The 12,695-nt window shown below is 49.6% G+C and overlaps 1 protein-coding gene across 5 annotated transcripts in view; it reads right to left on the bottom strand.

Moving 5' to 3' along the window:
- PITPNM2 (phosphatidylinositol transfer protein membrane associated 2) overlaps positions 1 to 12,695 on the bottom strand; it is a 269,886-nt gene that overhangs the window by 112,104 nt on the left and 145,087 nt on the right. For all 5 annotated transcript variants that reach the window (XM_060250129.1, XM_060250131.1, XM_060250130.1 and 2 more), the window contains exons 5-6: positions 7,838 to 8,071; positions 4,181 to 4,507 (exon numbers count right to left, since the gene is read on the bottom strand). In XM_060250129.1, coding sequence (XP_060106112.1) covers positions 4,181 to 4,507; positions 7,838 to 8,071 — 561 coding nt within the window. The remainder of the gene's footprint in view (positions 1 to 4,180; positions 4,508 to 7,837; positions 8,072 to 12,695) is intronic.

Raw genomic sequence — 12,695 nt, 5'->3', positions numbered from 1 at the left:
ACCTCCACCTGAGACCCTGGAGAGCTACTGCCAGTCTGAGTAGCCAATACTGACCAGAGAAGGCCAAACTGTGGCTCTTTCACACATATTTTGTGGTTCTTAAAGGCCCTGCCACACTGTCAGCTGCCTTGGAGAAGGCATTTGTCTCTTTAAATCACTTCTCTAAGCCAAGCCAGCTGGCAGCTTGGATAATGCATTTAAAGTCGCTTTCTTTCTCCCTCCCCTCCCCATCTATTTGCTCTCCTTCCTTCCTTCCTTCCTTGTGGCTCTCAAACATCTGACATTCATGTCTTGCGGCTCTCAGACATCCCATGCTTATTCTATGTGACCTCTTATGTTAAGCAAGTACGGCCACCCCTGATATGGACCCTGGTGGACCAAGGGTCTGGTTCAGTATAAGGCAGCTTCATGTGTGACTTTGTAAGCTAACTGACAGAAAAGACCAGGAAACAAACTGGCCTGATGTGGACTGAATGTGTTCTAGGAGCGAGGAGGGCTGAGAGCAGCTGAATATCAGTGGAGCGGGTGGGAGAGAAGGTGGGGGGAGTGAAAAATCACCCTGCTCAAGTTCCTTAGAATGCTCGAAGGGAGATTTGGGGAGGGATTTCTGAACTGTGCCCCCTTCCCACAATTATTCACGGGTCCCCGGCTCGGTTATCATGGAAAGGTCTTCTCCCCTTCTCTCCCAATCAAGAGGGAGCGGTTGACTTTTCTAAGATGACATTTGCTGCCTGTAGTTTTTAATAAATGTTTATACTAAAATTAATCAGCTTGCCCAATCAAATTAAACTGAATTCCCTGCACTGGAAAACCCGGGCTAGTCCAGTCCTGATAGATCTCAGAAGCTAAGCACTGTGAGCCCTGGCTGCTACTGGGACGAGAGACCACCAGGGAAGTCCAGAGCCACCAGGCAGAGGCAGGCAATGCCAAGCCACCTCTGAACGTCTCTTGCCCTGGAAACCCAACAAAGGGACCAGAAGTCAGCTGTGATTTGACAGGTTTTTATATATGTCTTTCCAGTTATTTTTAATGGATTAATGGATTAAACTTGCTTAACCACAAAAGAATAAACGTCAGATGTTTGAGAGCCACAAGACATGAGTATCAGATGTTTGAGAGAAGGGAGGGAAATAGATGGGGAGAGAGAGGTGGAGAGAAAGCAACTTTAACATTAAATGCATTCTCCAAGCTGCCAGCTGACTTGGAGGAGTGATTTAAAAGAGACAAATGCCTTCTCCAAGCCAGCAGATGAGGTGGCGGGGGGGGGGGGGCGCCTTCGAGAACCACAATTTGGCCACCCCTTAACCTAACTGATCAGGTTGTCTCTGTGTATCGCTGTCCTAATTCCAGTGCTCTGAATTCTGTGTTTCAGTACTCCCACCAGCTACCCATTATTGCCTGCCTGGCGTAGCAATTAAAACTCTCACTCAACCTGCAGCATTCTAGCAACGAACAGGACAAGACACAGATGGGGCTAGAAACCACAGCCATCATGGGATATATTTTGTACTCATTCTGCTATCATCCCTGTCCCTGCAGCAATTAAGGAAGTTGTTTGACCACAGTGTGTGACTGGGTGGTCAAACTTGCTTAATGTAAGAGCCACATAGAATTCATGTCAGACGTCTGACAGCCACAAGACATGAGCATCAGATGATTGAGAGCCAAGGAAGGAAGGAAGGAAGGAAGGAAGGAAGGAAGGAAGGAAGGAAGGAAGGAAGGAAGGAAGGAAGGAAGGAAGGAAGGAAGGAAGGAAGGAAGGAAGGAAGGAGGGAGGGAGGGAGAAAAGAGAGTTGGAATGAAAGCAACTTTAAATGCATTCTCCAAGCCACTGGCTGGCTTGGAAGAGTGATTTAAAGGGAGAAATGCCCTCTCCAAGACGACTGAAGTGGGGGCTTCAAGAGTGTGAAAGAGCCACATGTGGCTCCCGAGCCACAGTTTGGCCACCCCTGGTCTGGGACAAGGCATGCTATGCTGCATGTTGGCTCCACCGTGAACACATACATGGACACACATGAAACCGCCATACTGAATTGGTCCTCCAAGGTGGTACTGTCTCCTCTGACTGGCAGCAGCCCTCCAAGGTCTCAGGCAGAGATCTCTCACATCATCTACTACCCAATTCTTTTTTAACGAAAACGTTGAGGTCTGAACCTGGACTTTCTGCATGCAAAGCAGATGCTCTACCTCTGGGCCATGGCCCCTCCCCAGTCACTCCTCTGGAAAAGCCGCTGTCTATTTTCAGCCAGAATGACGCACCGGCCATCCAGGAAAGCTGACCCGTTGAACACTTCCTCGGTCTGTGGTTTTCAAAAGACGCTTAGCACCTCCAAGCGGCAGGCCTATAAAAAATGCATACTCCTCTCCATTAGAGGGAGGTGTCACGTTCTGCACGGAAGCGTCCGCCTCCGAAGTAAACGGATGGGAAAGTTTGTAAGGACTGCAGGCTGTCCTCTAGGAGGGCTGATCCAGGGATAAGGCCCCACGCAAGCACCTCGCACTCTCCAGTTCAGCAGGTAAGATTCAACATGACAAGGTTTCTTTCCAGGTGGGACAAACCATCACTTAAAGCCCTCATGAAACACATGCAGGCTCCCTGCTGGGAGGCGGATGACAGAGAATCAGTGTGGCTCCCAGGAAGTCGAGAAGCAGAACTTGACAGATTGGGGCACAACGTGGCCTTGTGGGACAGGGGAACAAACTGGACACTGCAGGGATCTTTAAGCACTCGGCAGCCTCTCCCCACTTTCCCCTTCACTCTCATCACATCGTTCCTCTTGAAGAACATTTGGTCTTCCCCTGATAGATTTTTAAAAAGATTTCTTACTTTAGTTAATTTGCAAAGCCAAGGTTTCCTGTCTATCTGGTGGGTCCCCCAAGCAAGCAGACAGCCCCTTCCCTTGTCTTTGGGCTCCCTAGTTTTGTTGCCTGTTGTCATCTTCACAAGGGCCAAACACAGGCTGACCGGGTTTGAACCCAGCTCTCCAGGATCACTATCTGCCCCAGGGGATCTTTTTGCTTGGCCACACTTTAGACGGCATATTTAACCCACATGCTAGCTAGTTCCGCCATCGCTTCCTTCTCCCCACGGAACTGTAGTTCTGCGAGTGAGGAGATCCACGGCTCCCAAACAGAGATCTGAGCACATTTACCGAACTAGAAGAAGACGGCGACGACATTGGATTTATATTCCTACCTCCACTCAAGAGTCTCAGAGCGGCTCACAATCTCCTTTATTTTCCTCCCCCACAACAGACACCCTGTGAGGTGCGTGAGGCTGAGAGAGTTCTCCCAGAAGCTGCCCTTTCAAGGACAACCTCTGCCAGAGCTATGGCTGACCCCAGAGCATTCCAGCAGGTGCAAGTGGAGGAGGGGGCAATCAAATCTGGTTCTCCCAGATAAGAGAGCTCTGGCTGACCCAAGGCCATTCCAGCAGCTGCAAGTGGAGGAGTGGGGAATCAAACCTGGTTCTACCAGATAAAAGTCCGCACACTTAACCACTACACCAAACTGGCTCTCCCAGAACAGACCAAGAAGATGATATTGGATTTATATCCCGCCCTCCACTCCAAATCTCAGAACAGCTCACGATCTCCTTTATCTTTCTCCCCCACAACAAACACCCTGTGAGGTTGGTGGGGCTGAGAGAGCTCTTGCAGCAGCTGCTCTTTCAAGGACAGCTCTGCCAGAGCTCTGGCTGACCCAAGGCCATTCCACCAGGTGCAAGTGGAGGAGTGGGGAATCAAACCGGTTCTCCCAGATAAGAGTCCGCACACTTAACCACTACACCAAACTGGCTCTCCCACGATTCTCAAGATTGCTTGAGAAAGGCTAAGACAGCTATACTAGCACCAAGAAGACATTACGTTCCCAATCAGCACTTAGCTAGTGGTGTCAGCAACTACTTTTGAAGAAAAGCGAAAGTGCTCCTCTCTGTTCCTGCAGAGGGAGTCGCAGCAGAATAGCTGGGACAGGCACAGTGAGAAGGAACCAGACGAAGGCAGACCTCTGGGATGCCTATTGGTGCATCCTAGGGGAAGGGGAGAGAACCACTCCCCCTGCAGATACCTGCAGCATTAGGGTCTAAAAATACAACATTGTGCGACACCCCCTCCCCCTCCTCCAGGCTTCTTTTTAAACTAATCGCAAGACAGAAGGAATCCTGCTGAACGTAGCTCACCTCCTCTCTTCGAAGAGGACTTGGAAGACGTCGACCACTGCTTGGTCAGCACTCGCCCCGACAAGGCTTCACCGATATTGCTAGCGGCGTCCGCTGCCTCAGCAGACGGGGATATGGCCTTTGTTTCCGTATCGTTGTCGCCCGCAGAGTCTTTGGAAAGGTGCTGCTCGGACTCGCTGTCGCTGCAGCTGAACTGGGCCATCTTCTGGGCCAGCATCAGCTGCGCCTCCTTCTCCAGCTGCCGGATGTCCTCGATGGTGAGCCCGTACCACTCGTCCTGCCAGCACCACGCCTGACGGTGGGCCCTCACCATCACCTTCCGCAGACCTGCAAAAGAATATAAGAACATCAGAGAAGTCATGTTGAATCAGGCCGATGGTCCACCCAGTCCAACTCTCTGTGTCACATAAGAACATGAGAGAAGCCATGTTGGATCAGGCCACTGACCCATCCAGTCCAACACTCTGTGTCATATAAGAACATAAGAGAAGCCATGTTGGATCAGGCCAATGGTCCATTCAGTCCAACTCTCTGTATCACGTAAGAACATAAGAGAAGCCATGTTGGATCAGGCAAATGGCCCATCCAGTCCAACACTCTGTGTCACATAAGAACATAAGAGAAGCCATCTTAGATCAGGCCAATGGCCATCCAGTCCAACACTCTGTGTCACATAAGAACATAAGAGAAGCCATCTTAGATCAGGCCAATGGCCCATCCAGTCCAACACTCTGTGTCACATAAGAACATAAGAGAGGCCATGTTGGATCAGGCCAATGGCCCATCCATTCCAACACTGTGTCATGCTGTGGTCAAAACCCAGGTGCCATCAGGAGGTCCACCAGTGGGGCCAGAACTCCAGAAGCCCTTTTCCTGTTGCCCCCCAAGAACCAACAAGACAGAGCATCACTGCTCCTCTATACATTCTGGATAACAGCTGCTGATGAGCCCCTGCGCCATACGTTTATCCATTTCTATAAAACACTTTCTAGAGCAAAGTCCATTTTCAAAGCAGCATGTTGCCAGAAATTACACAACTTGCAGCAGGCGTCAGATTCAGTGGGAGCTCACAGGAGAATTGCAAATTTGCAGATTTATACCCCGCCCTTCTCTCTGAATCAGAGACTCAGAGCGGCTTACAATCTCCTATATCTTCTCCTCCCACAACAGACACCCTGTGAGGTGGATGGGGCTGAGAGGGCTCTCACAGCAGCTGCCCTTTCAAGGACAATCTCTGCCAGAGCTATGGCTGACCCAAGGCCATTCCAGCAGGTGCAAGTGGAGGAGTGGGGAATCAAACCTGGTTCTCCCAGATAAGAGTCTGCACACTTAACCACTACACCAAACTGGCTTTCAGGAGCGCAGCTCATGAACTTTTCTAAGAGTTCCTCCTCCTCCTTCTGAGAGTTCCACCTTCTTGTCCATTGAATAGTATGTGCAGGATGATCCCTGGATGATCCACCATTTTTCTACAAAATGATTCTTGACTAGCAGTAACAATGCCACACCCAGTCCAACACTCTGTGTCACACAGAGGCCAAAACCCAGGGTGCCATCAGGAGGTCCATTAGTGGGGCCAGAACATCAGAAGTCCTCCCACTGTTGCGCACCCCCCACCACAAGCACCCAGAATACAGAGCCTCACTGCCCCAGACAGAGAGTTCCAACAATACCCTGTGGCTAATAGTCACTGGTGGACCTCTGCTCCATATGCTTATCCAATCCCCTCTTGAAGCTGTCTATATTTGTAGCCACCGCCACCTCCTGTGGCAGTCAGAGCCCGTTCAGATATATGCTGTGTTTCAGGTTTAGCCCTGTTGGACTGAAGCAACAGAGCAACATTTCAGTCCAGCGGCACCTTTAAGACCGACAACGTTTTGTGCACGCATACTTCGATGAACCCACAAAGTTGGGTACTGTGAGCAAGCGCACAAAAGCTTATACACCCAGAATAAGACTTCGTTGGTCTTAAAGGTGCCACCGGGCTCAAACTTTGTTCTGCTGCCATCTTTCAGTTTACTTTCATCCATCACTATTACACGTTTCCAACATTTCCCCTCTAGGTTTGTGGATTTTTCCTCCCGGAACTGAAGACTCATTTGTTATTGTCCCTTTGTAAATTCCACATGCACACTCCAAATATTGCAGAGAGATTTGCATCCAAAAGACAGCTTTTAACTTTGCCTCCCGTACTTCGAATTCTAGGGACAAACCTGTACAAAGTGTGTCCCCGAGACTCTGAATGTCTGGCACTGCTGGATATCCCTCCACCCAAGAGCAGAGCTTTGGCCTATAGCTGCATTCTGATGTAACCACACACCAAAAACAGGCAGGAACTCCTCCAAGGCAGCAGAAAAGCCGTCCTTGGCAGGTGGTTCTGTAGCATTTCATTCAACTCTGTAACGGTCAGCCTCTCAAAGAGCATTAAAAGAAGCTGGCATATAGACGGTGTCTCCGGTTGAGAACATAAACCCATCATTTGTTTTAAAAAGAACTTCCAGCTCCAAAGATCTGCTGATCCCCAACGATACTTCTGAAGCAGACAGCATGCGACGGCTTTTATCAGGGCAAATCCCCCTGTGGGTCACATGCTGTGATTTTATACGCAACCAGATCAGAAGAGCCAAATAAACTGCTCTCCCTTGCGCCTTCTTTTTTCGCCAACCGGGAGACAAGCCTGAGTCTTGCATTTCGTCTGATTTAGAACTCTTCCATCCCTGAACTAGGTGCAAGATAACAAAATTCAAGTCCAAGGGCCACCCACCCAAATTTCAGTGCAAGGTAATTAGGAAAATTCTGCAACAAAGCAGACTTCCAAGGGTTGTTTCTGGTTTATCATAACCTTTGAACACAGGCATCGGCTCCGAGGCCAAGCCTTCCCAGTGTGCCTCACACTGCTCTCTGCTAGGAAGGGCTGTTCTTTGGGCTAGCCCAGGGGTGGGAAACAGTGGCTCTCCAGATGTTTTTTTTGCCTAAAACGCCCATCAGCCCCAGCCAGCATGGCCAACGGCTGGGGCTGATGGGAGTTGTAGGCAAAAAAACATCCGGAGAGCCACTGTTCCCCACCCCTGGGCTAGCCTCTCAGGACTTTTTGGGAATGTCTGATTGGTTGAGCCAGGGATGAACGACCACTGTGGCACAATGCAGGTCCAGAGGGGGGTGACAAAGATGGTGAGGGGTCCGGAAACCGAGCCCTGTGAAGAAAGGTTGAAGGAGCTGAGCATGTTTAGCCTGGAGAGGAGGCGGCTGAGAGGTGATAGGATCCCCATCTTCAAGCCCTTGTAGGGCTGCCATATTGAAGATGGTGTGGAATTGTTTTCTGTGACCCCAGAAGGTAGGACCAGAACCAACAGGTTGAAATTAACTCAGAAGAGTTTCCGGCTCAACATTAGAAAGAACCTCCTGACAGTTAGAGGGGTTCTTCAGTGGAACAGGCTTCCTCCTTGGGAGGTGGTGGGCTCTCCTTCCCCGGAGGTTTTTAAACAGAGGCTGGATGGTCATCTGACAGCCATGCTCATCCTATGAACTTAGAGGGAGGTATCTGTGAATTTCCTGCATTGTGCTGGGGGTTAGACTAGATGACCATAGGGCATCCCTTCCAACTCTTATGATTCTAACGCCTACACCCCAGAAAGAGAACTGGGTGGAAATACTCACCGACGTCGTGGATGAAACGCTCGATTTTAGACTGCATCCCCCAGTATCTGAACTCCACTTTGCACAGCTTGTATGCACACATAATAGGGTATCTGCCAGGGCTGTCCTTGTGCTCTTTGATCCAGTCTTCTGACAGAGGCCCTCTTTTCGTCTTCACCGATTGATACAGCCTGGGATCCTCTTCGGACTTGTATTCGTGTGGGGGGATGACATCTTTAACAATGTCAATGGGGTCTGAAGACAGAAGAAATAAGGGTTGTTGTGTTTTTTTTTTTAACTGAACTGTAAAAAACTCTAAACATCAAAACTCTCTTCCAAAGAGATGTAATTTTGACAGACGTGTCAAAATGACTGTATTTCAGCTTACATATGAACATATGAAGCTGCCTTTTACAGCATCAGACCCTGGGTCCATCAAAGTCAGTATTGTCTACTCAGACTGGCAGTGGCTCTCCAGGGTCTCAAGCTACGGTTGTTCACGCTTATTTGCCTGAACCCTTTTTAGTTGGAGATGCTGGGGATTGAACCTGGGACCCTCTGCTTACCAAGCAGATACTCTACCTCTGAGCTACCATCCCTCCCCAAAGTAGGCTTACATATATATGAACATACGAAGCTGCCTTCTACTGAATCAGACCCTCGGTCCATCAAAGTCAGTATTGTCTACTCAGGCTGGCAGCGGCTCTCCAGGGTCTCAAGCTGAGGTTTTTCACGCCTACTTGCCTGGACCCTTTTTAGTTGGAGATGCTGGCATTGAACCTGGGACCTTCTGCTTACCAAGCAGATGCTTTACCACTGAGCCATATTTAGAAAATTTGCTTAAATTTAAATACATGTTGAATTTGGCGGGGGGGGGGGGGAGAACCAGTAATCATAGAAGACAGCTTTGATTAAGAGTCATGGGGGAAATTATGTTTAGAAGAAATTACTGTATTAGAAGACTGGAGTAGATTTGTATTATGATAATAACCGATTTATTGTTAGCGTTTATGTAAAGGCTGCTTTGAGACTAGGGAAGGGGTAGACGTAAACACACACACACATACACCCCTAGGCTTTATGTTGTTTTTTTTCTTAACCTTTCCCTTTCTATTTTAATTTCTATATCCTATAAAACAAAAACAAAACTTTTGAGACAAAGCTCTCTTCCAAAGTGTGGTTTTATTCTGGAAATTACGGAAACACAATAGCCGCTTAGCCACTCGTGCCAGCGATGGAAGCAGACAATATTCACGCTCTTTATGCGAGGCCTCTTATTTACTTTCTCTCCAGCAGATGCAAACAAGACTTCCGCTCGGAGACGGTATTTTCATGCAAAGATGAGCGCTCTCCGTCGCATCTGAGTGCGGCTTCTCTTCTGAACAATGCTACATCCCGGCAAAACTAAATTGGCCATTACAATATCAATCTCCAGTTATTTCAAGCGCCACCACAAAACACAGATACACTCAAAGGAGGGTTCCACGGGAATTGCTACAGTACGAAGATTAAGCGGGCGAAGCCTGCAAGGAATGCAAATTCTATCACGGCTCCCGCTTACAAGCCCGTTGAGCTCTCGTTGACAAGTTCCCGGGATTGTCTGTGCGCAGATAAGGGCTTAGCGTGTACAAACAGCAACCCCAAAGCAAGAGATCAGCACCGTGTCCAGAAATTAAAGCAGAAGAGTTTTCGTCTAATTATTAGGAAGAACTTCCTGACGGAGTGGTTCGTCGGCCGAACAGGCTTCCTCGGGAAGGGGTGGGCTCTCTTTCTTTGGAGGTATTTAAACAGAGGCTAGAGGGCCATCTGACAGCCATGCTGATTCTGTGAGCTTAGTCGGATCATGAGAAGGAAGGCAGGATGGGTTGCATCAGTGTAGTGTAGTGGAGGATAGCCAGTTTGGTGTAGTGGTTAAGTGTGTGGACTCTTATCTGGGAGAACCGGGCTTGATTCCCCACTCCTCCACTTGCACCTGCTGGCATGGCCTTGGGACAGCCATAGCTCTCTTATCTGGGAGAACCGGGTTTGATTCCCCACTCCTCCACTTGTGGCTGCTGGAATGGCCTTGGGTCAGCCATAGCTCTGGCAGAGATTGTCCTTGAAAGGGCAGCTGCTGTGAGAGTCCTCTCAGCCCCACCCACCTCATGGGGTGTCTGTTGTGAGGGAGGAAGGGAAAGGAGATTGTGAGCCGCTCTGAGACTCTTCGGAGTGGAGGGCGGGATATAAATCCAATATCTTCATCTATCTCACAGGGTGTCTGTTGTGGGGGAGGGAGGGAAAGGAGATTGTGAGCCGCTCTGAGACTCTTCGGAGTGGAGGGCGGGATATAAATCCAATATCTTCATCTACCTCACAGGGTGTCTGTTGTGAGGGAGGAAGGGAAAGGAGATTGTGAGCCGCTCTGAGACTCTTCGGAGTGGAGGGCGGGATATAAATCCAATATCTTCATCTGTCTCACAGGGTGTCTGTTGTGGGCGGGGGGGGGGGGGTAAAGGAGATTGTGAGCCGCTCTGAGACTCTTCGGAGTGCAGGGCGGGATATAAATCCAATATCTTCATCTACCTCACAGGGTGTCTGTTGTGAGGGAGGAAGGGAAAGGAGATTGTGAGCCGCTCTGAGACTCTTCGGAGTGGAGGGCGGGATATAAATCCAATATCTTCTTCTTCATCATCAGTGCTTAGCTCTTGGGGCCCTTTCTTACATGTCCAGGGAAATGCTGTTCACCATTTGGGGGTCAGGTAGCAATTTTTCTCCAGGCCAGTTTAGCCAGGTATCTGGAGGGGGTTGTGGGTTTTTTTGTTGCAATCTTCTCGGTGTGCAGCAGGTGTCACTGTGTGTGTGTGTGGGGGGGGGGGAGGCGTATTTGTGAGTTTTCTGCATTGTGCAGGAGGTTGGACTAGATGACCCTGGAGGTCCCTTCCAACTCTAGGATTCTAAGTGGTTCTGTCATAGCAAGGTGTTGTCCTTGAAAGGGCAGCTTCTGGGAGAGCTCTTTCAGTCTCACCCACCTCACAGGGTGTCTCTTGTGCGGAGGGGGGAGAAGATATAGGACAGGGGTGGCCAACGGTAGCTCTCCAGATGTTTTTTGCCTACAACTCCCATCAGCCCCAGCCAGCATGCTGGCTGGGGCTGATGGGAGTTGTAGGCAAAAAAAACATCTGGAGAGCTACCGTTGGCTACCCCTGATATAGGAGATTGTGAGCCACTCTTTTGGACTGGAGGGCAGGATATAAATCCAATGTCGCCTTCTTCTTCCTCCTCCTCCTTCTTCACCAGCACATGGAATCCCTTGCTGGATCTGACTAAGCCCATCCCAGTCAAACATCCTGTTTCTAGGCAGACGCTTCTTAGGAGCCCAGAACCAGAACCTGAAGGCAACAGAATGCCCTGCAACGTTCCCCAGCAAACTGAAGTGCCCTGCCTTTGAACCTGGACATTAAAAGGCAGCTATCTGACCAATGGGGCACGAGCAAGGTCCAGTGAAATGAACAAGAACTGCGCAAGCCCAAGGTAGCTTCCCTTTGTTCCAGAAAGGCTTCCTCAAGAGAACTTTTTGCTGGGTCTTGTCTCCGGCAGGGCCGGCCCTGCCACGAGGCAAACTAGGTGATTGCCTAGGGCGTCAGCCTTCTGGGGGTGCCAAATTGGGAGCCCCCCTGTGACGGAAAGCTAGGGGTTAACCAGAAACTGAAGACGCACAGGGCCTGCGTCAGGTGACCTGAGCGTGGGGGCAAAGTGCTCGGAGCTCTCAGGGAGGGAAAGTGGTTGAGGGACAGAAACTGCTGAGGCAGTCATTCAGTCAGTTGGTGTCTGACAGCGTTGGTGCCTGTCAGAAGTCTGTCAGAGTTGGGGCCTGACAGAGACTGAGTGGGTCAGTTCGTGCCTGACTGAGGCTGGGAGGGCAGCTGATCCTGTGAAGGAGCTTGAGACAGTGGCGGGAAAGACTTCCAGAGGCTGCAAGCTCGACAAAACCAGCCAAGAGGGCTGTGTGTGTGAGTCAGTCAAGACCTGAACGGTCACAGACACCTATAGACAACTCTGAAGATCTAGTGAGGTGGTTGAGGGAGCGGATGTGGGTCTGAGACACCAGAAGGACTGGTAGTAGTGGCTCCAGTCGAGGGGTGAGACTTGGCACATCATTCCCAAGAGGCCAGACCTTGGCTAGAGGTGGAGAGAGCAAGTTATAGGGAAACTGTGAACTGTGTAACTGAGAGACTCAAAAGAAGGAAAAAGTGATTGTAAAGCTTGAAACAACTGAGCAACGTGTTAGCCTGTGTAAATATCTCCCATATCCCCAGTTTAAAGACTTTGTGTTATAATAAATCTGTGGTTTGAGTTAAAGTTCTTGAGAGCCTATATTTTTGGGAAAAACTAACAAAGCTGCTGTGGTCCCCTATGAAGAGAATTCTATTTCCATCAAAAAACGAAGTAAAATACCCCGAAGAGACTGAAATAAAGAGATCCAGTGAGGCCGTGAGGCGGGCTCTGCTATACCCCCCCATGTGACTTGGTGGCATTATCAGTGCAGAAGTTAGTCTTGCCTAGAAGTTAGTCTTGCCTAGGGTGACAGACGGTTTAGGGCCAGAACTGGTCTCTGGAGTAGAAAAGACCCAAGAATCCAGGAGCACCTAAAAGACGGACAACATCTGTGGCAGTCACTGCTGACTTCTTCGGATACCGCTTGTGAGCAGTGACTCACAAAGGCTCGTGCCTTTCCACAAATTTCAAGGCAGGGGTCCCCAACCCCCGGGCCGTGGACCGGTACCGGTCCGTGGCTTGTTAGCAACCGGGCCGTGAGTTGTATAATTATTTCATTATATATTACAGTGTAAGAAAAAGAAGACGACGTTGGATTTATATCCCGCCTTCCACTCCACATCTC

This window comes from Heteronotia binoei, chromosome 11, assembly GCF_032191835.1.
Source record: "Heteronotia binoei isolate CCM8104 ecotype False Entrance Well chromosome 11, APGP_CSIRO_Hbin_v1, whole genome shotgun sequence".
In the NCBI taxonomy this organism is placed as follows: domain Eukaryota; kingdom Metazoa; phylum Chordata; class Lepidosauria; order Squamata; family Gekkonidae; genus Heteronotia; species Heteronotia binoei.
Note: the sequence above shows the minus strand (reverse complement) of the source record. Positions and strands in the feature narration are given on the sequence as shown.